This window comes from Berghia stephanieae, chromosome 4 (assembly GCF_034508935.2).
Source record: "Berghia stephanieae isolate SIO BIC M18660-M18661 chromosome 4, UCSD_Bste_1.3, whole genome shotgun sequence".
Classification (NCBI taxonomy): domain Eukaryota; kingdom Metazoa; phylum Mollusca; class Gastropoda; order Nudibranchia; family Aeolidiidae; genus Berghia; species Berghia stephanieae.
In genome coordinates this window covers 26908509-26934924 of record NC_088363.1, presented here as the reverse complement: position 1 = coordinate 26934924, position 26416 = coordinate 26908509, and the positions used below count along the sequence as shown (strand labels likewise).

General features: G+C 36.4%; 1 protein-coding gene across 1 annotated transcript in view; it reads left to right on the top strand.

Annotated features, from left to right (window-relative positions):
* Nucleotides 1-26416, top strand: part of LOC144971734 (glutamate receptor 4-like) — a 122823-nt gene that overhangs the window by 93947 nt on the left and 2460 nt on the right. The window contains exons 12-20 of the mRNA XM_078912808.1: nt 10123-10147; nt 12153-12289; nt 15410-15571; nt 16830-17023; nt 17511-17709; nt 18555-18644; nt 19283-19437; nt 20113-20227; nt 22769-22891. Of these exons, the coding sequence (XP_078768934.1) occupies nt 10123-10147; nt 12153-12289; nt 15410-15571; nt 16830-17023; nt 17511-17709; nt 18555-18644; nt 19283-19437; nt 20113-20227; nt 22769-22891 (1200 nt within the window). The remainder of the gene's footprint in view (nt 1-10122; nt 10148-12152; nt 12290-15409; nt 15572-16829; nt 17024-17510; nt 17710-18554; nt 18645-19282; nt 19438-20112; nt 20228-22768; nt 22892-26416) is intronic.

Below are 26416 nucleotides of genomic sequence, written 5' to 3'. Positions count from 1 at the left end.
TACGTCCAATATCAAATTAGGTGCTGGCCTAGGAATCTAGTCAACGAAATGGAAATGAGAAAATAAAAGTCTCCCCTCTAGTCAGCCCTACACTGGATTAAAAAAAAAAAAAAACTGGGGGCAAGAAAACTCGTCCCTCACGTATCGATCGATTAAAACAACCCCCCCCCCCCATTTTGTCAAAAACTTTCAAACCTGAGACTTAAAGGAAGTCCCAGGTTTGAGAGTTTTTTTTACAGGTTGAGGGTCAATTAATCGATCTATTTTTGAAGGTGTGAGTTTTGTGGCCAATTAAAAAAATGTGAGTTTTTTTTTCAGAGTACGACAATATTATGTTTATCCTTTAGTTATTTTGTTACTTTCGTCCTATTTCTATTGATAACGGCATCGCATATATGTATATGATCAAGTTTATAGTAAATGCATTGTAACGATAACGTGCTTCGGGTTTTATTTGACAATAATAGGAAGTCCCCGAGAATTCACCCTGATGACAAGTCTTTGGAAAGTTTCTTTCATATTAGTTTGCTCTTGAGCTGGAGCTTTTATATTGATCAAAATCCATTTAATGTGCTCAACGTACTTTACAACGGTCCCAAGCCATCAGGAACATTTAACATATAAGACGCTATCGCTATTATTTTCCGAGAGACACAACACTTTTACTGGTCAGGTACTCACTTGACACCTGAGTGTGGTGAGAGAATGTTGATAAGAAGGCTTTTCCAACTCTTTTTTGAGCCTCCCGGGGGCCTTCTGGTACGTGGGCCTCGAGTCGTACCACACGACCACAAAGTTGTTCTTGTACTATTAACGTAAACGTATAAAATCAAATGCTCGTTTATCAAATAACCTACTTCACTCTCAAATCAATGTGCTATCCACGAGGAATAATATGTTCTTTACCAATGTTATTTTTTGTTATCATTACTTCACTCTACTTCACGTGAGATCAAACTTTATGCATAATTTATATATATATATATATATATAATATATATATATATATATATATATATATATATATATATATATATATATGTATAACATTTCATGTATAATTATGATCAACTTCTACAATATTGTTTCAAGCGTTCGCTCTCATCACTTCCTGATGAGAGCGAACGCTTAAAATAATATCATTGTAGATGTTGATCATAATTATACTTGAAATGTATTATAGATAGCTCCTTTTATCAAAAAGTTGAGCACTATTATTTTATGGTTTTTGTTTTTGTAATTTATATACTATTTATTTATAAGGAGACTTTATAAAACATTTCAAGTATAATTTTGATCAACTTCTACAATATTGTTTCGAGCGTGTGTGTGTGCGTGTGTGTGTGTGTGTGTGTCTTGTGTGTTTGTGTACCATTACAGCCACAATTATTGCTGGTTGAAGAATTATTTGCGCTCGAAACATTCCTCGTTATGTATCTCATTCTACTCTGAAGCTGTCATATTTTGATTTAGTGTTGTCATGGATCACAGTTTCAGGTATCATGGGATCTAATTCAAACTTTCAATATGTTCTTTATACATTTAGACCACAATTGTAAAGATAATACTCTGTATATTGTCCTGTGTTGAGGCGCAGATCGATCAAATCTGCCATTAGTAATGTGTGTACATTGTTAGTTTCCTATAAAGCGTCTGTGTAAATAGTGATAACATGTTATGCCAGCTATCTTGCTCAAAGTCTGCAAGCAAAATTATACAGAGAATTATTATTATTATATTGTGGTTTTCGTCCGAGTTGATATGCGTGAGATAACACTCGTTGATTCTATCACCATCATCATGGGTCACGTATCTTCCTTATTTGTGATCACCCCTCGATCTACGATGATGATGATAGTAGTATAGTAATAATGATAATGATGATGATTATAATAATAATAATAATAATAATAATAATAATAATAATAATAATAATAATAATAATAATAATAATAATAGTAATAATAATAATAATAATAATAATAATAAATAATAATAATAATAATAATAATAATAATAATAATAATAATAATAATAATAAATACTAATAATAATAGTAATAATAATAATAATAATAATAATAATGATAATAATAATAATAAATAATGATAACAATAATAATAATGATAATAATAATAATAATTAACAAACAATCGTTAAAGTAATCACAGACCATTGCTCAACAACTTCATTCTGACAACGTCATTATGTAACATCTCCTATGAACTAGACAAGGAGGTTTCCAATAATGTGTCATTAAAAAAAAAAAAGATGAAGAAGGCTGGGGCGAGACAGAATGTTGAAACAAGCAATCTCTTAAGAAATCAGAGACCATTGTTGAATCCCTTCACACTGACCATTTTTTTTATAAAACGTTATTGCTAAGCACTGAACAAGTAGGCCTCCAATAATGAGACGGTTTAGTGGAAAATGGGGAGAGCAAGGGCGGGACGGAATATTGAATTCAAACAATATCTTTAGTAATCACATACCCTTGTTGAATCCCTTCACACTGACCATTTCATTATACAACTTTCTATGTAGGTTTTTGATGTGGGGCTGACTAAATGGATAAATGAGGAGAGCAGGGGCGGGTCGGATTATTGAAACGAAACAATATTCGAAAAAATCACAGACCATTGTTCTATCACTTCATATTGAACATCTCGAAATAAAATGTTCTATGTACCGAACAAATTGGTCTCCAATAATGTACCACTTAAAATGAAAATGATAACATTGGCGGGACGGAATGTTGAAACCAAACAAGAATACCTTTATACTGACCAGTTCGTTTTAAAACGTTCTATCTACCGATCAACTCGGTCTCCAATAATGGAAAATGAGGAAAGTCGGGGGTGAGATGGTTTGTTGAAACCAAGCAATATCTCTAGAAATTTCAAGACATGAAGTGATTAGAGAAGTGCCTGAAGACAACAGAGAATAAAAAAAACTTTTGCGGCGATGGGGAGTTGAATCTACCCGATTGTTACGGCACCTCTGCCTGGCCACGAGAGGGACGCTCTATAAACTATGAAATCCACCACTCTTAAAATGAGAAATCACAGAATATTGTCCAGCCACTTCATATTGACCATTTCAATACCAAATATGTTGGGGTCTGAACAAGAAGTCTCCGAACAGTAGTCTTCCAAGAAAAGAAAAACATCGTGGAAAGAAAATGTGATGCGGTGACAATACGACAATAATAATATATTGAATCTGCAAAATAATAGCTACTGCTGCATTGTCATTTTACTTAAATAAAGATGTTTCTAATACATTGTTCATCCTTGCATAGTGTACTTCATAAAACTTCATTAATTCACCCCGAACAGACCATTTGAACCCAAATATCAATTTCATACGGTACAAGGAGCATGTTTGTTCTTTCTGTATTTGTACTCCTACTTCATCACTGCTGTCTAAAGCCAAAAGTGTTCGAAGCGCACTCCAAGGGGGGGGGGCGAGCAAACAACAACACTTAGCATGGAGGACGAGATAAGACAGTTGTAAGGCCCTTTTAGTCTATTTGTGCGGCTATTTGGTCTTGTGGTATGACACTCGCTTTCGGATCAGAAGGTCCTGGGTTCGAGCATCGCTCGGCGCATAGTTGAGTCGTTGAAAAAGACTCTTTACTCACATTCTTTCACTGTACTCAGGTGTAAAATGAGTATCTGTCCGTTAACAGCGTTGTCTCAGTGGGAAAGAAAAAAATTGTATTATCAACTAACAGGCATCTGGTTCTACATGGTACGTATTGCTGTTGGTCAGGGACCCTTTGTAAAGCGCGTTGAGCACGTTTAGTGGATATTGCTCTATATAAAAGATCAACTTTTAAAAAATTAGTCTTATCTTTTCAACAATGACATGTCTGTCCCTGGCCAGGCACTCAGTTTACACTTGATTACGGTGAGATAATATGAGTGAAGAACCTTTTCAAAGGGTTTAGCTTTGCACCGCCAACAGCGGGACTCGAACCAATATTGTTAAGTAATCAGTGACTATTGTCCGATGGTTTCCTATCAACGTCAACAACGACCATTTCAATACACAACATTTCTTTTGTGGAATCACGGAATTATGAAACTTAAATGTTAAGCTAGGACTCTATAAAGTTTCTTCTTCCGTAAGCCATTTTCAAAGTATTATTAGTCATAGAGATAACAACGTTTTGAGATGGCGTGTGGTGAGGTTTGGGATGTTTTGTAATTGTCATAACTCAATTTACCTAAATTTTCGGTAAGCCAATTTCAACCGATGCGGTTAAAGAACAAATTTAAAATAGCTCGGGAAATGTAGCACTTCTAGGAAAATAATGAGATGTCTGTGATTTCATATTTTATAATTGGTGATAGTGTTAGTTGTGAGGGAGGGAGGAGGGGTGGGGGTGGGTTGGAGTGAATTTGGGGAGGGGGGTGATAGATAAATATGGTTTTGATTTAAAACTCTTATAGATGCTTAAAAGTACATTTGAACCACCGAGATTTTATTTTCTTCTCGAGAATTCATAAGTCCTTGAATAAAACTATCTGGGTCACACTCCAAATCCATTCAACCCATGTAATTTGAAATGGCCCCTGACAGAGCTGAGGAAGACAACGGCGTTCCTTCACCAACTAGACATTCAAACATGAAGACAATATGAAGGGGAACGAAGAAGAAGAAGAAGAAGAAGAAGAAGAAGAAGAAGAAGAAGAAGAAGAAGAAGAAGAAGAAGAAGAAATGAGATTTGTATGAAGCGCAATATCCACTAAACGTGCATATCCACTAAACGTGCATATCCACTAAACGTGCTCAAAGCGCTTTACAAAGGGTCCCTGACGAACAACAGCACCACGTAACATAATGAACGAAACATGACGCCCATTTTTCCTCGACAGAGACACGCTGTTAACGGTCAGGTACTCATTTTACACCTGAGTATGGCGAGACAATGTGAGTAACGAGTCTTTTCCAAGGACTCAACTATGCGTCAAGCGAAGCTCGAACCCAGGGCCTTCCGATCCGAAAACGAGTATCATACCACAAGGCCGCATAGCTGTACGAAGAAGATAACTTGTCTTTATTGAATGATGGAAGACATTATCGCATTTATACAGTGCTTAACCACCGTTTTTATTACCCTCTTCCGTGTTTTAAGTCAAATAATTCTCCCGACTATTAATTTGTAGTCCGAGGTTTGAAACAGTTTGTTAAGCAGAGGGTCATTTTGACCGATTGATATTTAAAGTAGAAGTCTCCTGATCATATTGAAAAACTATTGCCATGACATTTTGGCATCGTGGCCAAGCATTACACTACGATGTCTTGTCTTTTGACAAAATCAAGCAATGTTGAGCATGCATATGTTATGTAGCTGTAATGGTGGGAATCAACCATACAAACATGGAAATTGTAGTCGATTATAAAATGTTTTAAACTAATGCAACGTTTAAAAAGAATTAATCGGGTTTAATGACATAATCTTTAAGCTAGCCACCATCACTGATATGATTACTTTTACCCTAACAACCTCTATAATAACAAAAAATTACAAAGCCCTGTGGGTGTTTTCATAAAGAATAAAGAGGTAACTTGGTTTAACACCAGCGACTTGGACCCAATGTTCTGCATGGTATAGAAATGGCGAGGAGACCAACAATGGCGTTAATAATGTTCTGCACACAGAAAGAGTGGGCATATTCAATGTTGTGTGTTTTATTAATTTTTGTCCGATGTCTCCGGTGATATCGCTAGTTATGTTAAACAAAGATAAATAAGTAACTCCAAAAGAAGAACATAGTACCTAACAGTGAGCGTTTAAGGCTCAAAGCACTTCTTCAGAAAACAGCAATGGCAATGAATACGAAAGTACGGTAAATAAAATCTATAAAGAAGGGTTATTGCACCACCGTTTTCTTTGTTTTTTGTTGTTGTTGTTTTTGTTGTTTATTTTTCTTTTGCCTGAGAAAAGGTTTGGATACAAAACACTCCCTAGTGAGAATCTCTCTCTCTCTCTCTCTCTCTCTCTCTCTCTCTCTCTCTCTCTCTCTCTCTTCTCTCTCTCTCTCTCTCTTCTTCTTTCTCTTCTCTCTCTCTCTCTTACAACCACACACACACACATATATATATATATATATATAAAATATATATATAATATATATATAAATATAAATATAAATATAATATATATATATGTGTGTATGTATATATATATATATATATATATATATATATATATATATATATATATATATACACATATATATATTAAGCTTAAATTCGGATAAGCTCAATACATTTTTAACAGTCAACAGCTTATATCAATTTTGTGTTAACTTTGGTAATGTTGCTACTCTAAGGGAAAACACTGAAAGGAGAGAATGGGAAGAGGAGAATTAATTTGTGAGAAGGGTATTATTTTGTATGACTGCCCATAATCGTTCACCCTTGTAATATCTGATAATTTAATGGCACAAATGATTTTCTCGCAAGTCCGGGAATCTGCTTACATTTTGATTTAGCATAAAACTGATTTAGATAATAAGAAGTTGACGTCACTCAGGTCTTCGTTATAGTTTTTTGCCATCCATAATAATGAGTCAATATAACTAAACTGTATTAACCAGACTATAAATGTTCATGGCTACACATAGTTTTTTTTTTTGTGTGTTGGTCCTTTATACTTCCGGATGGCAATGTTATGAGTTTCTTAGCCAAGCGCACACTATCTATATTGAACACGTCTGTAAGCTTATTTTTCGTAACAGAGTCGAGAATAATATGTTTGACGTGCCTTACCCAAGGAGACAATGATTCTAAATAAATATTACAACGAAAGTTTATAAGGTTTTTAAATATAAGGGAAAATGGTTCGAAGAGTATCAAGATTAAACCTAAGACTTTTTCCGACTGACTGTCGAGAATCCAATTCGAAGAACTCAATTGCTCCTTCTATTGATGGTATGCGTTTAGGTAAATAACTCGCAAATGATTTTTTACCAAAACATAAACTATGTTTTAATCTTTAACCTTCAGAGAGACTTTAGTGAGAACGAATCATTCAACTCGCGGTCTAAAAACAATTATAAAGAGCCACGCGACGTCAGTTTAATTCATTATATTGATTATTAAAACGGATTGTTAGAACAATAGACAAGTACCTGAGGTAATCAGTGACCATTGTGTAAGCAATTTTCATCAATGTCCATTCCTGACCATTACTGAAATTCTGCCGACTAAACAGATAAAGGAGCCAATAATTCGACATGTTTAGCGAAAATGATGGAATGAGTAAACAACGTAATATATGATTTGTCTAGGGCATAGTCGTTGTTTGCCACGTTCGCCAAATTCAATAAAACTTTCTTTATAGTTTATATGATTTTTATTATCGATATTACTTTGACACGTTGCTTGAATGAGAATGTTGATTCGATTTACTTGTCGGCAATTTTTTTATGTTGAATAATATAGCGATCGATTTTTTTGTGTCGTATAGAGTCGGTGGCGTAGTGGCCACAAGACATTTGGCCAGGGATTGTGAGATCGTAATTTAGAATTCGGATAAAGACGTCTTTATATTTATGTCATGGCCCCGTGTATTTAGAATTGTTTGTTCATTACCTTCGTAACGCAGTGGACATTAAAACGGATGAATTGCCTCACAAATAGTCACCAGTTTGCGAGTTTTTGTCAAGATGAGGGTAATTTAAATCGATCGATATTTGAAGGACGTCTTTTCTGGCCAAATGTTTAAATTCGTGTTTTTCGAGAGCACGGCAGTTAACTTGTTAATGAGATGTCACAGGTAAATACTTGAAAGGATGAAATGTTTTTTATATTATTTATATTGAACGAATTTCTACATTATTGTTAAACTATATATTGTACATGGTTGTCCCTCTCCACCTTGCTCTGAGCGTTTCAAGTCTTATAATATCTTCTGATAAACAGGGTACGTTTAACATAGTCACAAAAGTGGTAAAAGAGTTGTTGGGCAAGAACAGAATACAACGCGTGGCTAATGACACAGTGTTATGTAAATTAGAGTCTTTTGGAATACCATTTCTGCTTTGTATACTACTGTATCGAAATCACCTCACATGTATGTTTGTATAACAACATAAGCAGTATTCGAGGCGTTTGAAATATTTGTAAAAGCAGCATTGTTTTCCACAGAGGAATGGGTTGGGGTGGGGTGGGAGATTGAATTTTATAGACTGGGTAAAATGCGTGTACAATCCGTTTCAAAGGGCAGACAGCTAGGGTATTTGGACAATGGAAAGCCGGGACCTTGGCTTTCGGTCAAACAAAGACGGACCCATCTCCATTAAACTGCAGACGTCAACAACGATTTACGATTTTAAAATGGTTCATCTCATCTATCAAACCTCACGTGATGGTTCCGTCTTGACTGGGTCAAATTGTTTCTTTCTGTTAAAATGTCGCTACCCAAAGCACCCCCCCCCCAAATCCCCGCGCGTGCCTTACATTAGAGATAAGGATTGCATTTTCGTCATCCAACACTATCTTTACTTCAAGGCTTCTTGCGTTATATTGTATACGTAACTAATCTACTTTTGACTGACAAATCCATCAAAACTGTTTTGTTTACATTAGTTATTATAATGATGTAAACGTTTAATATAGAAGAATTAGTTACTTTAAAAAAATAGGCAATATCACTCTACCCGAGACTTCCATCATAACATTTTCTTGATACAACACAACAAACTATTTAAACTTAACCCTATCAACCTCCACCTCTAGAGGGAAAATAAATAAACACAACACCGAGAACATAAAAACTATAAGAAAATCGCATGAAGAAGTGACGTGAAGAAAATTTGTCCAAATAGGATTGGCTGCCGGATAAATTGTGTTCTTATTGGCCAAATTGAAGGAGCCGGAGTATCTCGACAGGACTAAATTGGGCTCTCGAAGGGGGCAAGGGAAAGGGGCAAAGGAGGGGGGGGGGGGGGGGGGGCAATGTGGGTGGGAGGAAAATGGGGGTGGGGGAGGATTCTATTAGAGGTACAATCGTTCCATACCCACAAGCGACAGTTGATCGATATTTCAACCCCCAGGGAGATGAGACGAACGAAGAAAATAAAGAAAAAGAAAATTGAAAACAGAAAAAAAATATGTTCGCACATTTCCTAATATAATGCAAAGTCATTTTTTTCATTCTAGGTCTTATGCTTATGTCTATTTTTTAAATAGTAAATTAATGTAATAAATCATTCTCTTGTGGATTATGCTCAGATATAAGCGGAAGCACCCAAGCAATATTTGATAAGAGATTATTTTTAATATTGCCTTCCATCGGAATCATAAGCGTTTCCCACTAATGACCCTACAATCATCACCAATGATACCGCATGCAATAGACACTGAGTAAAATTAAATAATCACAAATAAAAATATGTACATATATAAACTTAGTATCTAATATGGTCTGTCAGTAAAAGACGTTTTCCCTGTAAATCACAAGACCCAAAAAGTAGTTGAATTTTTAAATGTGCCCTCAATAGATGATGATGTATGTATACCGATGTGTACACAGTTGCAGATCTGGTTACTAAACGCAATTATTGGCTTAATTTAACATTGTTGCAATGGGCAATATTTCACGTTGGTACAAACATTCATACAGTATGCGTCATTATCGTTAACCAGGTTCTCATTCATATTTGAATAGAGTTGGGTAATATAAGTCAAGTACCTTACAACGTGGGGACTAGATTTTCCATGAGCACTGTCACCCACAGGGCTACTGACAGTGCTTAACATCGCTTGAATTTTGAGACAAGACCAGAACCGTACCCCTGAGCCATAGAGCCACTTTGGTGCACACAAGTATACTTCGATTTGAGACCATCGCTTTAAGACATGTCAATTTGGGACTTTTAACTAGTTGCAGACTAGTTACAAAAATATCCTATCGCTCTTGAATCTACTTTTAATCACATCTGAACTTTGTCTTCCGTTTTTCTTTGGTGCTTGCTAACTAAATCGAAAACCATGACTATTCTATAAACCTCCTTTCTACCGGCGTTGACATGTTTTAAAAGTGTCGCGAGCGATTTTTAACCCCTTAAAACAAGCAAACAAAATCATTTAACATGTCATCTCCAGACAGATCCCTTCTTGATGGAGACAGGCAAGACATGAAGCCCAAAACTGATGATATCAGTAACGTTAATATTATAGTATATATTATTAGTAGTATTATTATTTATTATTATTTATTATTATTATTATTATTATTATTATTATTATTATTATTATTATTATTATTATTATTATTATTATTATTACCCATTCACACCTGAGTCGAGTTGAATGCCTTACCAACGACACGACATCGGGACCAGAAATTTTACAATCACTGTCACCCTTTTGACCATTGACCACGCTTAACATGGCTTGCATTTTGTGACAAGACGAGATACTGTACCGCCGAGCCATCGAGTCACACCACGAAGCCCTTAAGATCCACCATGGACTATTGCAAAGTACTTTCTATCAAATGTAACAGAACCCAGCCTCGGCTTGGGGGACAAATGAATGGTCTGTAAATTAACCCTAATTGTGCGAATTAGAAAGTGCTCCATTTGCTTATGATTCAAATACAATGGCTTTTGTGACCCAAGGTACCGCGTAAAAATGGTGTTGTGCCCGGAAAGAATGGATGCAAAAAAAATGAGTATAAAGTCAAAATGATGAGATAAATGGAATTTTGGATTTATGCACTTTAAATGAGCTTTTACAAAGCGGTCCACTACACACTAAACGCACTCAAAACGCTTTATAAAGGACCCCTGATCAAAAACAACACTTAGCACGCAGGACAGACATGGCGCCTTTTATGCGATATTAAAATTTCTTTCCGAGAACACAACGCTGTTGAGGGCAAGATACTCATTTTACACCTGAGTAAGGTGAGAGAATGTGAGTAAAGAGCCTTTTCCAAGAACTCAACTTGCAACGAGCGAGGCTCGAACCCAGGACCTTCCGATCCGAAAGTGAATGTCATACTACAAGACCACATAACCGCACATTACGATACAATATTTATTCTACTCAATAAACCACATAAACTTAACCCAAAATTCATAGTTCTGACCATGAATTCAATTGTGAGTATCAATGTCATTCCGACGTAACACCGTTTTGAGATGGTGGGTCAGATAATTTGAGAAAACCAAATCTTCACTCTCAATCCAAACCAAAGTGTAAACAACTCAGTACACATAATATTTGCAAGTCGGATAAATTAACTCGATTTTTGGGCTTGATTTAACGTTGTTGTAATGGACAGCATTTTGTGTCGATTTGAGAGTATTTCCATTTCCACAACGAGACCATAACAATTTGGGTTATCAGACCTGCAAATAAGTACACGTCGGTTAACAATGATCCACACACACACACACACACACACAAACACACACACACACACATATATATATATATATATATATATATATATATATATTGAATCGTGTTTGATACATATATGGTACGGATAATGCTCGACATGTAGCAATGGAGCGAATTATTATTTTAATATTTACCACAATGTTGGAGTCAGTCTACATCGATGTTTCAGGCCCTTTAAGCCCTCGTCAAAACAAGATATAACCTCCACACCTCAACATTTAGAAACACTAACAAAAAAAAAACATCCACAAAACTCAGCGAATATATTTGGAAATTAAAAGACAACAGACTAGACCACAACATTTCATCGAAAATTATATCTAAAGCAACAGGATACACAGCATCATCAAAACAATGTAGCTTATGCCTGGAAAAGAAATATACTATAATCAAACACCCTCATGAAGCCACACTCAACACGAAAATGAGATGTACAATACTTGTCCACATCGACGGAAGTACTTATCAATCAACTACAAACCGGAACCACTTCAACAAACAACAACAGACAACAAACCAAACTCATGTAACACACAGTCCTGACGATGGCTGAAAGGGCCTGAAACATCGATGTAGACTGACTCCAACATTGTGGTAAATATTGAAATAATATATATATATATATATATATATATATATATATATATATATATATATATGTGTGTGTGTGTGTGTGTGTGTATGTGTGTGTGTATGAACCACCAATGTACTGATTGTTCTAGGTTACTGCATGGACTTGGCCAAGCACCTGGCTGAGCTAGTCGGCTTTAGCTTCGAATTCCGCATCGTGGAAGATGGATATTATGGAAAATTGGAGAATGGATCCTGGAATGGGATTATAGGCGAGCTGCTGGACGGGGTGAGTTTTGATTCATTTCTCTTTGTTGTTTTTTTTTAATATTAAAAGATGACTTTTGGGGGGAGATCTTTAAAATGTTAAAGGCCCTTGGGTTAAATTAATACTTATTTAACTTTTTATATAGATACCGCTTTCTAACGTTAGTGTCATTTTACTCGTTCTTTCCAAATACAAATGAAAAGTGGTTTTCCAAAACTCATTGAGCCCATTTCCTCGGGTTTTAAGATTTTTCATTCATGAACTAAATTAAAATGTAACTACATTTAAAGTAGGTCAATTGACACAAGAATTCCCACCAATTGATATTGAATTGAGATTAAATCACCGTAAAATGAGAGGCCCACATAGATATCCTTGGGGAAATAATCCTCTGTATCTGAAAATGGGAAAACAAATATGAAGTGCTTTGGAAAACAACTCCTCAATTTTTCTTACTGCTGATATTCTAAGCTAAACATTACCTACAAAATAATCAAATGACTTTCGCAATTGTTAAGCAAAGAATTTGATTATCTAGCCCATGTTCGTAATAAATTACGACAGAAATCTATCGCCATTTATCTTTTAGGAAGTATGACTTAGACTTTCTTACTAATCCGAACCAGTGAGCAGCTGAGCTCCAGCCCTTCGGTCTTGTGCCATGACGTAGAAGTTAAATGTCTTTTGTAGTTGTTTCATATACACGAACATGAGAGTTCGGTGGAAACATAACAATTGAATTTAAACTATATTCATTTGCAGATGAGACAAATACGTAGCCAATTGATTTAGTAGGCGTCCGGTAACACAACACGACTGAAGACAAAGCCTCAAACTTTAGTCCCTTTTAGCATTTGGTATCTTCAGAAGCATTTTATATGGGATATTATACTCGAGTTGATACAGTTGAAATACGTTAATTTAATATGAAATGGGCTATACAAAAAAAATATGGGTGACGGGAAACGAATTCAAACAATTGCAGCTCCTTTCTCTTCGTTCTGATTGATGAACTCTCAATAATCCCAAATTGTTAATCCCTACCTTACCGCCAAAGCTAAAAGTTCTTCTTGACTCCTGTTAACACGGCAACAGCAGCTTCTAGAGGCGTTACACTTCTATGTTAGGATGAACTATCCACGCCGCAAATTCCTCGCCGCATTCGTGTACAGTCGGGAAACCGCCCAGATGTCTCGTCACAACTCAATGCTTGGCTAGATGCTCTGCGGTTTCGGGCTCTTTACGACAGCATACTTGTAGGACAGGTCCCCACTGATCAAGCGACGCTGTCGTTTGGCTGGTTCTCGACCGAAGTCGCCGCCGCCCAGTGCCTACTCTTGCTGGTACAGAAGCCTGACAACACTGATGAATATTCTTCTCTTCTTAAACCTGTAAGCCATTCTCGCCTCATTAGATCATAAACAATGTCGCGACTGATTATCTTGCACTCTTCAATGTTGCCTTTATGGTAATACTCCATCAAAAAAATGAACCGTTCACTTCGTGTCACGGAGGGTTGGGGGGGGGGGGGTGTTCGTAAAACAATTTATCAAGCTCTGTATTAAAATTCACATTTTCATTCAATTTATTTTGTTGGATATATTGGAGGTGGAGCTTCCATTAGTTCGAATGATAGAATAATTGCAGTGAAGGAGAAGGAGAGCACCATATAGCCCAAACCCGTCGAAAGCATGTTAAAACAAGAGAGGATTTTGTCCTGGCACCACACCCCTGAAGGCTAAACTGTATGGTTCCCTGATAGAGTTGAGGAAGTCAAAGGCGTTCATTCACTAATTAGACATTCAAACATACAGTCAATACGAGGGAGAACGAAGAAGAAGAGGAATAAAAGAACATTCAAGAGGAAACTAAGCTCTTTTCGAACTCGGGTGGAATCCGATACTATTCTTCTAGCCCCATCTATTCACTAAGTAGAAGCGGATTTTAGGTCGCAAAGTACTTTACGAAGAATGATTGTCCTTTAGAATGGGTAACAAGTAATTATCACTGTCTTTTTTGACTCTACAGAACAGTGATTACTTCTGACTCAACCCATAGGTTTTATGGCTCTAAAAACATAACACAAAAATATTATTTGCTTGCTGAAGGAATAAATTTAGTTGTACAGTAAAACACAATTTATTTGAGTCGATACGATTTCGGGGTCTGGCTGGAACTCCAATTGAAAGGTCGGTATATCTATGAATCGAATTATTTATTGATGCCTGCGTCCCAAAAGGGGATTGGTTATGAGTATAATGTCTCTCTTCAACACATTTAGAATTGATGAGTGAGGGCGAGTCAAGCCAACAATGGTGTAGCGGTTAGGCCACTCGCCATATGGATAGAAAGGTCATGGGGTTGAATCTCTAGTGGAAGCAGCGGGATTTTTCCGCCTCACAATGGTATTTTAAATTTTCTGTTGAACAGAGGTTAAAAGAGATGGTCGTTAAAATGGATTATATTATTTTAAAAGAATTAACTTAGCTTGATTGAAAAGGAGAGAACTGAACTCATTATTTATATATAGAAAAAGAGGCAGGTACTAAATAAAGAGACAGACAGACAGATAGATAAATAGATAGATAGACAGATAGAGTGAGAAAGATGAAGAGGAAGAGTGAGAAGGCAAGTGAGAGAGAGGGAGAGATAGAGAGAGAGAGATAGAGAGAGAGAGAGAGAGAAAGAAAGAGAAAGAAACACACACACACACACACACACAGAGAGAGAGAGAGAGAGAGAAAGAGAGAGAGAGAGAGGTGCATGTGTATGTGTGTGATAGATAGATAGTTAGGTAGATATATATATATATATATATATATATATATATATATATATATATATATTGAGAGAGAGAGAGAGAGAGAAAGAGAGAGAGAGAGAGAGAGAGAGAGAGAGTGAAAAAAGACACAGGGAGTGGAAAAATATCATTCGTATTAAATAATGAAATAATATGTGTGACGAGAGAGAGAGAGAGAGAGAGAGAGAGAGAGAGAGAGAGAGAGAGAGAGAGGGAGGAAGAGACAGAGAGAGAGAGAGGAAGAGACAGAGAGACAGAGAGAGGGGGAGGGAGGGAAGGAAAACAAGAAAGAAGGTAAGCTCGTTATGGCACCTAAAATTGTCTTTTCTCCAATTCCCCAGAAAGGCGATATGGCAATAGCACCACTGACGATCTCCGCTGACCGGGAGAGATACGTGGATTTCTCCAAGGAATTCATGCCGATAGGTGTCACCATCATGATTAAGAAGCCCCAGCGTGTCAAACCCGGCGTCTTTTCATTCATGAAGCCACTTTCCATAGAGGTAGGATTCCAGTCTTCGTTCTCCTATCTTAATCTATCGAGGAAAAATATGTAGGAAAAAGCAGACCATGAGACATATTATTATTATCTGTATTTGCAGTAGCGACTCAGAGACGTGATCACCACTGTTTAGGACTCCTCTCCACATAGCAATACAAGTCGTCAATAGTCATATTTTTTTTAGAAATCTCCACTAGTTGCTGTCAGACAAAATGTGGGCGGTCGTCTAAAAAAGGCGAGAATTATTTCGTAATGAACCTGACGCTTAGAATTGAATGATACTACTTTTGTTTTTTAAAAATTAAATTTAACGCTTGACCGTTTGACGTTTCATATTGAGAGTATGTTGCGTTGGTTTAAGAGTATTTCCATTACAACAATCAGACAATGGCAATTTGGGTGATCAGACCTGCAAAAAAGTACACATTGGGTAGAAAGATATTCTTTGTGACATTCAAAACCACACATTTTAAAATATTGACATCGCCATTAATATGAGTATTTGGAAGTTCAATTTTTTCCTTTTTTTTCAAGCTTATTTGACAATGCGATAAACCTTATTTTGGTCATTGTGTGTGTGTGTGTGTGTGTGTGTGTGTGTGTGTGTGTCTGTGTGTATGTGTGTGTGCGTGTGGGGGGTTATTTTTTAAAAACCACTTTCTTTTGAATTGCCAATACATTATGTTAAATTCGATGCCATGATGGTCTTTGGAATCCTGGAAATCCGAATTGCTGAGTCCTGCATCATTGTCCATTGGTGCCAATTTCGGTCAACCATTCAAATTCTTCATTGACCGAAAGATATTCATGATCTTTAATTCTATAAAAGGCTCAGACAGATTGTCGTGGCATCCGTTCAACACAATATTGCCATTTCAGAATAGTATTCTCTTGCATGAAATGGAATTGAATGGTATTGGAGTATTACTCAGATAGAAGTTAAAGAAATATAAATGGATCATATAATATCTGTCAGAATTTAAGAAAGCGATAGAAAAAATTTTTATCGTTTTAATCTGAGCTGATTTAATTGCTTTCTCATCTATTTATCATGGGTGAATTTTATGTGATGGAGTGATTTTATAGATCGTGTATTTCATTTTCCATTAAGGAAATGGGTGACTAAAGAGCTTCAAATAATGGCATATTATAGGCCTTCTTTCGACATTCATACTGTGAGGAAGTTTCAGACCATAATATTAATATGCTTTTACACAATGACCACGGCAATTGTGTGATTTTCACGAATCTGTTTCCAGGTGTGGTGTTGTATCATCGTCGCCTACGTCACAGTCAGTGTGTCTTTGTTTCTAGTGTCCCGGTTTTCACCACTAGAATGGAAAAAATCAAAAGACGGTAACAAGGATAGCTACACAAATGACTTTTCTCTATTCAACTGTTTTTGGTTTTCCATGGGAGCGCTCATGTTTCAGGGCTCTGATTCGTGTCCGAGGTAAGATAATCATCATCATCATCATCATCATCATCATCATCATCATCATCATCATCATCATCATCATCATATCATCATCATCATCATCACTATCATCACTATCATCATTGTCGTCGACGTCATCATAATTTTAGGTAATCTTACTACCGATATTCCCATTAAACATATCCATCATTAGTAACAACAAAACGAAAAGGAAGAAGAAGAAGAAGAAGAAGAAGAAGAAGAAGAAGAAGAAGAAGAAGAAGAAAAAGAAGAAGAGGAGGAGGAGTAGGAGGAGGAGGAGGTGGTGGGGGAGGAGGTGGGGGAGGAGGTGGGGGAGGAGAAGGAGGAAGAGGAGGAGGATGAATAAAAGGAAATAGATTAACAACAACAAAAACAAAAACAACAACATCAACAACAACATCAACAACATTAACAACAATAGCAGCACTCAGTTAATGTTTTATATACTCGTAACTTATCACCGATTCTTAATTTCATCTAGGTCTGCCTCTGGACGTATTATAGGCGGGGCCTGGTGGTTTTTCGTGCTCATCATCATCTCCTCCTATACAGCCAATCTGGCAGCTTTCCTCACCATAGAACGGATGATATCTCCTATAGAATCAGCCGATGATCTCGTCAACCATCCCACCATCAAATACGGGGCTGTCGAGTCTGGGACAACGCTCCAGTTTTTCTTGGTATGCTTTTATGATAATTTATTACTAAGGTTCTTCGGAGAATTCTCAACCTTGTTTTCAATCAAATGAAGATGAATAGGTACCAAAAAGAAAGGGGGAGGGGAGGATAAAAAACAAAGAAAACGTGAAAATAACCCATTAAGAAACCCGAGCATGGAGCTCAGTCGAATGTGTTATTATGAATTTTACATGGCTTTCAAACTAACGCAGAATATTATTACAATGCTTACTTATCATTATTACTCATCCCCACTGGACGTATAGAGATATTTACTCCCATATGTTCGGACTTTGCGTGAAGAAATCTCGTTTTGATTGTTTTTGATTTTGGCTGAAGAAGGAATTTGAGCCCGACCTTTTCTACATGAACTTTTTTAAAAGCTTATGTAATCAGCATTGTTCAATTATTTTAAAATCCTCCCTCCTGGGTACTAATCCAAGACCAAACAGCTGTGCCACGTTTAGAGTTTTCAGAAAGGGTAGAGTAGCAGCAGTGCTTCTTGGGCTTCAATGTTTTATACACACTTTTTCAGATTTTCCTCTTACAATCCAGTGCCTGATCCATAGTTTGACACTTCACAACTACTACTTCTACTACGACGACGACGACTACTACTACTACTACTACTACTACTACTACTACTACTACTACTACTACTACTACTACTACTACTACTACTACTACTACGACTATACTACTACTACTACTACTACTACTACTACTACTACTACTACTACTACTACTACTACTACTACTACTACTACTACTACTACTACTACTACTACTTCCACTACTACTATTACCATTACCACGATGTTATATTATTATACATTATTCATTCCAGCAATCCGAAATTCCAGTGTACAGACAAATGGGAGAATATATGAGGACACACGAGGAAGTTTTAGTCAATTCAAACGAGGAAGGATTTAAGGTAATTTTCCCTTTAGGCATACCTAAGTAAAACTTGTATTTAAGCTCCATTCCGAGGGAAGACTGGAATTACCTTGGTGTAAGCAAATTGAGCTTGGGCGTGGTGAGTAAGTTAGTGCAACTTGTAAATCAATCACTTGACAATCCATAACACACAACAACAACAACAACAACAAACACAAACACACACATACAAACACGGACCCATACATATCATTTCTTAAAGAGACAAAAAATTTAATTTTATATTTCCAGTCAATTTGACTATAGAATCGCATTTTGGCATCCGATTCACTTCATAATATAATGCCATTTTCACGCAGTAAATCAAATATGGTTCCCTGATGCATCAGGAAACATTGAGAGCTAAAACAGAAAGAAAACCATCGGGCAATTGATTCGGTCTAGTTTTATCGTCCTTAAGTTCTAAACAGGTAGGCCTGTGATTCCTAAATGCTAATTTGTATTTTTTTTTTACCCCTTCTTTACCGGTACTGGGGCTAGAATCCGGTAACACCTGATCACTTTTTCTGGCATTTTTAGTGTGCTCTACATCCTCTACACCATTGACGATAGTGATGCAATGGCACTAACTGTTCCTTATATTATTTCTTTAATGCAGTTATGTTTGTCTTCCAGCGTGTTCTTGACGACAAAGGGAAGTATGCTTTCTTGGCAGAGTCCTCTTCAGTGGAATACGCCAACAACCAAAAGCCTTGTGAGACTACCACAGTTGACGGACATCTCAACGAAAAGGGGTTTGGAGTAGCCACGCCCAGAAATTCAAAACTAAGGTATAATTTTTTATTTATCAAACAAGTTATGATTTCAGCAGTTTAAAAAAAATATTTACAATATTTATCAAATAATACTTTAATGGACAACATTACTCATAAGGATTCCAAATGAAATACACAGTATAAGATATATTAATTGATTGTCAAGATTTAAGAACTTCTTAAAAATCATGAAATTATCATCCTTTCCTTTTTCATTTTCCTATGACTCATCAATAGCATTTAAGATATCAAAATATGCCAGGAATATCATCATAGTCATTGTGGGATGTTTGTCCTATTCAATTAATTAAGCAAAGTTTGATAGTAATTGTGTTTCTATATTATGTAAAGTATAGTGATTCTCTTCCTTTCAAGAAGCAAGAATCAGATATATCTACGATGGTATACGCCCGTGAACAAAGGGTTTTGATCGACATTCACTTATTTGCACGACTGACAACCCAATTTGGCTCGTTGTTGTAATGGAAATCTCAAAAACTGACGCAAAATATGGTTCACTATAACAATGTTAAACTAGACCCATAACTACATTCGGATGTCAGACCTGCATATATATACACGTATGTTTTTATGTTTACTTGCTGTACTCAACTAACAAAATTACATTTTACTTTATGAGATTTCACGGAAAATATAAATTATTTACATGTGTATGTATTTCGTCCATAGAAATGCGATTAACGTGGCTGTTTTGACCTTGAAAGAAAAGGGAACTCTTCATAGACTGAAACAAAAATGGTGGGTAGAAAGAGGAAAGTGTGGAGGAGCGGCAGCGGGTAGTAAGGTAATACATTAATTAAAATCAACACGGTGGTTTAATGCACTTAATAAATTCAATTATCACTCTATACATTTTTTTCCACCAAATCTTTGTTTCTGTACTCAGATGTAAAAGGAAGGCACTATATCAATTAAATTGGTACCCTGCTTTTGTAATCTTTTTATCAGAATGCACTGACATATAGTATAATGCGATGCATAATATGCCATGTAAACGCGAGATCTACAAAAGCTGAACTCTGATCGTATTCTGACGACGAAACTATCACGGTACTCCAAAAGCCATTTTCTGAATTGAGATGTTTTACGTCAGACTCGCTAATAGATATTGTCTTAACTTTTGCGGAGAGCACAATCCACTAAATACTTATAATATTTCTTAACATCAAGACAATTCAGTCCTTGGGATCTTAAAAATGAAAACTTTGACCAAGCTCAGTCGCCACTTGAGAGTATATACATTTTGAATGAACATATTTCTTGAGAAAATATTTATTTATATATCTATGTTAAATGAACTTAATGTCAAAGGATATTTCTTGGAAAATAATTATTTATATATCTATGGTAAATGAACATAATGTAAAAGGATATTCTTCGACAAAATATTTATTTCTATTATATCCGTGTTAAATGAACATAATGTAAAAGGATATTTCTTGAGAAAATATTTATTTATAGCTTTGCAAATTTTGGGAGTAGGTCTCTCTCGACATAGCATATATAATATTATAAGAAAACATAATAAAGCGAAGCTCGAATCCGTATTTTATGTGATGGTCGATGATGTATTATCCGCTTAGCATTGTCGGCCCATTATACTAGCCTGATCTCTATGAAATGTGTGATCAAAGGCTTTGTTTGCTATAGCAGTGCATTGCTACAGAAGCTTGTTAAGAGTCAAAAACTGTTTACTTATCAGCTACAGAAGCTTGTTAAGAGTCAAAAACTGTTTACTTATCAGCTACAGAAGCTTGTTAAGAGTCAAAAACTGTTTACTTATCAGCTACAGAAGCTTGTTAAGAGTCAAAAACTGTTTACTTATCAGCTACAGAAGCTTTGTTAAGAGTCAAAAACTGTTTACTTATCAGCTACAGAAGCTTGTTAAGAGTCAAAAACTGTTTACTTATCATGTAAACGTAAGGTAGTTTGCTGTGCACACTAAAGCTGCGCGCGAAGACACACATAAACACACACGCACACAAACACAAATATCCACACACACATACATACAAACACACACCACCGACCACCTGCATAGTCAATAAATAATTAAATTCAACAATTCTAGAAAATTCAACACACCATAATAATATTTCCATTTTCGAATCAAGCAGAAATCGCCTTCCTCAAAGGGAAATAATTGATAATAAAAAGAGAAGAATAACATTCAATTGTTATATCCCTTGAATATATTCCTGAAAATTAATTTAACTGAAGATTTTTTTTTCCCCACGTGAGAAATGCTCCTGTAGATAGTATCCGCTTGGCTATGAAGCTCATTACATTGCCATCCGGAAGTATAACGTACCAACACACAAAACTGTGTGTATCCATGAACGTTTATAGTCGGGTTAATACAGTTCAGTGAGCATTACTCATAAACGCGGATGGCAAAAAACAATAACAAAGACCTGAGTGACGTCATCTTCGAACTATCTATAGATAGTATGCGCTTGGCTAAGAAGCTCACAACATTGCCAAAACTCTGTCTAACCATAAACTTTTATAGTCTGGATAATACAGTTAAGTGAGAATTAATTACTCATTAACGTGGATGGCAAAAAACAATAACAAAGACCCGAATGACGTCAACTTCATTCTATCTATTCTAGCTATGATAAGTACATCTGTGACAACTAAAGTGACTAATAATATTGTAGCGATGATTTTCAAACACGGAAAAGGAGATTGGAATTACATGTAATATAGTTTTAAACTAAAACGATCTATAATGTTACAGATAGCATAAATTTTTAATGTGGAATAGAATAAGTGATAAACAAGGTCACTATCGCATTTACTGATCTTTTGAAAACATTATTTTCACTAGAGTGGCGTCTTATTGATAGCATGCCATTCCTATTGTCGTTTAAAGCTGTAGTAAACGGAATAAACTGAGACTCAATGGTCCTGATTCCTCTGAAAGATTTTGAAATAATGCTACTACTACTACTACTACTACTACTACTACTACTACTACTACTACTACTACTACTACTACTACTACTACTACTACTATGAAATAACCCAAGAGATTAAGAGAGAGTAATATATTTTACTAAATCTTAATTATTTTTTTAATTTTGCTCGCTTTGAAATTTTTGATACAACCAATCCGATGTTATAAGGAGGTAACCGTCAATAGCCCATTACTTCAAATATTCAGCACCATACAACAGTTGTTTTTTTGCATTGCATAAAACACCAGAGGAATACATTTTTAAATTTCAAAACTTTTAGTATTTTATTACTTTTGAATTCTTATATTTATACTATTATCATTACTTTCATTTTTATTCTAATTATTTTCATCACTTTTCAGAAAGGCAAACTGTCTTTGACTCTCACCAACGTAGCTGGCATATTCCACATACTTATAGTAGGGCTGGTATTTGCCATTGTTCTTGGGGTATTTCAATTCACTTGCTTTAAAAGGAAACATAAGGTAAGAACACGTACACATAAACTAAGAAAGTTGAAGTCAGCATGTGATGTACTTTAAAGATTATAGCTCTTTGTAATAATATGTGCCATAGTTGTGACAATGCGTCACAATTAGGTATTATATTGAAGTGATATTGATGATAAAAACACTTGCAGAATAGATAAAATTGTAAGAAGAACCGAAAGCATTGTGCAGTCCACCTTGCCTGCAAAAATACCCTCTTTGAAGAATATTCCTATAAAAATGTTTAGAACATCTTGAAAGATAAGCAACATCCTCTATTTTTGGAATATAAAATAATAAACTGGTATCTTAACTTTTATCGGAAAAATGACGGACGCCTTTATTTCTATCACCGCCCTTATGAAATACTTCTCCGACGAGCATAAAAGTGTATCCAGAGGAGAAAATCATTATAAATCTGATCATGTTTTGACTTTTGTATATTCTGATCACATGGCATGTGAAAAAGTTCTGAAGAATAAAGAGTACCGATTTTCTTTGTTTAGAACCAAGCTGCTGGTTGCTGGGCGGACGTGACATCAGACCATTGAATACTATTGATATTAACTACTGAGAACTTATGCCCAACTGGTGGTCTAAAAACAGGAAAAAAGTGCAGAGTGTCGTCACTGTTTCTATAGATGAATAGGACACAATATAAAATAGTGTGGCGTTAAAATACTGGTTCCAATCACATTAAAAGTGCAATACTAGTCCTCTGCATGACTGGATAATACCTTGTGCAACTGATCTTCTAGTTTCAGAGTGTTGGTATCTTATTTTCTAACCGAAATTAATGTTGGTCGTCAATAAAGATTCTCACTCTTATACGCCCCGTACTCATAAGAATACACCCTGATACTAAAACAGTTATGTCACATTATGATTCAATATGTAGCCTATATATATATCATTGGTCCTCTGAAGTACGTTTCCAATGAGTTTTGAAACGGAAGAGAGGAAGATATATCAGTAAATTAATGTACGATTATTATACCAATAATGCGATATTATCTAATGACAAGATATGAAGTGAGTAGAAAAGTGCCAGAAGACAATAGAGAATAAAAAATTTTTTCGCGGCGGTGGTGGGGTTTGAACCTGCGACCTTATTGGTACGACAACTCCGCCTGGCAGGTGAGAGCGTGGCTCTACCGTGTGAGCTATCCACGAACACATAAAATATTCGTTTCAAACTCAAAGTCATTTCTAGATCCCTCTCTCACCCACTTCTTGAGACCGCCGATTCGTTCACCACCATCGCGAAGTAATGTTGACCAGCAGTTAAGCTTAATAGCCAATATTCTCATCACAAACATATAACATAGAAACGATTGAGACATTGAGTATGCTCCGGTGTATGGGGTGAATTTTTAATTCAGAAAAGTGAGTGGAGCAGGCACTTATGTTGGTAACAACAAGATATGAAGTGAGTAGAAAAGTGCCAGAAGACAATAGAGAATAAAAAATTTTTTCGCGGCGGTGGTGGGGTTTGAACCTGCGACCTTATTGGTACGACAACTCCGCCTGGCAGGTGAGAGCGTGGCTCTACCGTGTGAGCTATCCACGAACACATAAAATATTCGTTTCAAACTCAAAGTCATTTCTAGATCCCTCTCTCACCCACTTCTTGAGACCGCCGATTCGTTCACCACCATCGCGAAGTAATGTTGACCAGCAGTTAAGCTTAATAGCCAATATTCTCCTCACAAACATATAACATAGAAACGATTGAGACATTGAGTATGCTCCGGTGTATGGGGTGAATTTTTAATTCAGAAAAGTGAGTGGAGCAGGCACTTATGTTGGTAACAACAAGATATGAAATGAGTAGAAAAGTGCCAGAAGACAATAGAGAATAAAAATTTTTTTCGCGGCGGTGGTGGGGTTTGAACCTGCGACCTTATTGGTACGACAACTCCGCCTGGCAGGTGAGAGCGTGGCTCTACCGTGTGAGCTATCCACGAACACATAAAATATTCGTTTCAAACTCAAAGTCATTTCTAGATCCCTCTCTCACCCACTTCTTGAGACCGCCGATTCGTTCACCACCATCGCGAAGTAATGTTGACCAGCAGTTAAGCTTAATAGCCAATATTCTCATCACAAACATATAACATAGAAACGATTGAGACATTGAGTATGCTCTGGTGTATGGGGTGAATTTTTAATTCAGAAAAGTGAGTGGAGCAGGCACTTATGTTGGTAACAACAAGATATGAAATGAGTAGAAAAGTGCCAGAAGACAATAGAGAATAAAAATTTTTTTCGCGGCGGTGGTGGGGTTTGAACCTGCGACCTTATTGGTACGACAACTCCGCCTGGCAGGTGAGAGCGTGGCTCTACCGTGTGAGCTATCCACGAACACATAAAATATTCGTTTCAAACTCAAAGTCATTTCTAGATCCCTCTCTCACCCACTTCTTGAGACCGCCGATTCGTTCACCACCATCGCGAAGTAATGTTGACCAGCAGTTAAGCTTAATAGCCAATATTCTCCTCACAAACATATAACATAGAAACGATTGAGACATTGAGTATGCTCCGGTGTATGGGGTGAATTTTTAATTCAGAAAAGTGAGTGGAGCAGGCACTTATGTTGGTAACAACAAGATATGAAGTGAGTAGAAAAGTGCCAGAAGACAATAGAGAATAAAAAATTTTTTCGCGGCGGTGGTGGGGTTTGAACCTGCGACCTTATTGGTACGACAACTCCGCCTGGCAGGTGAGAGCGTGGCTCTACCGTGTGAGCTATCCACGAACACATAAAATATTCGTTTCAAACTCAAAGTCATTTCTAGATCCCTCTCTCACCCACTTCTTGAGACCGCCGATTCGTTCACCACCATCGCGAAGTAATGTTGACCAGCAGTTAAGCTTAATAGCCAATATTCTCCTCACAAACATATAACATAGAAACGATTGAGACATTGAGTATGCTCCGGTGTATGGGGTGAATTTTTAATTCAGAAAAGTGAGTGGAGCAGGCACTTATGTTGGTAACAACAAGATATGAAATGAGTAGAAAAGTGCCAGAAGACAATAGAGAATAAAAATTTTTTTCGCGGCGGTGGTGGGGTTTGAACCTGCGACCTTATTGGTACGACAACTCCGCCTGGCAGGTGAGAGCGTGGCTCTACCGTGTGAGCTATCCACGAACACATAAAATATTCGTTTCAAACTCAAAGTCATTTCTAGATCCCTCTCTCACCCACTTCTTGAGACCGCCGATTCGTTCACCACCATCGCGAAGTAATGTTGACCAGCAGTTAAGCTTAATAGCTAATATTCTCATCACAAGCATATAACATAGAAACGATTGAGACATTGAGCATGCTCCGGTGTATGGGGTGAATTTTTAATTCAGAAAAGTGAGTGGAGCAGGCACTTATGTTGGTAACAACAAGATATGAAGTGAGTAGAAAAGTGCCAGAAGACAATAGAGAATTATTCTCTATTGTCTTCTGGCACTTTTCTACTCACTTCATATCTTGTTGTTACCAACATAAGTGCCTGCTCCAC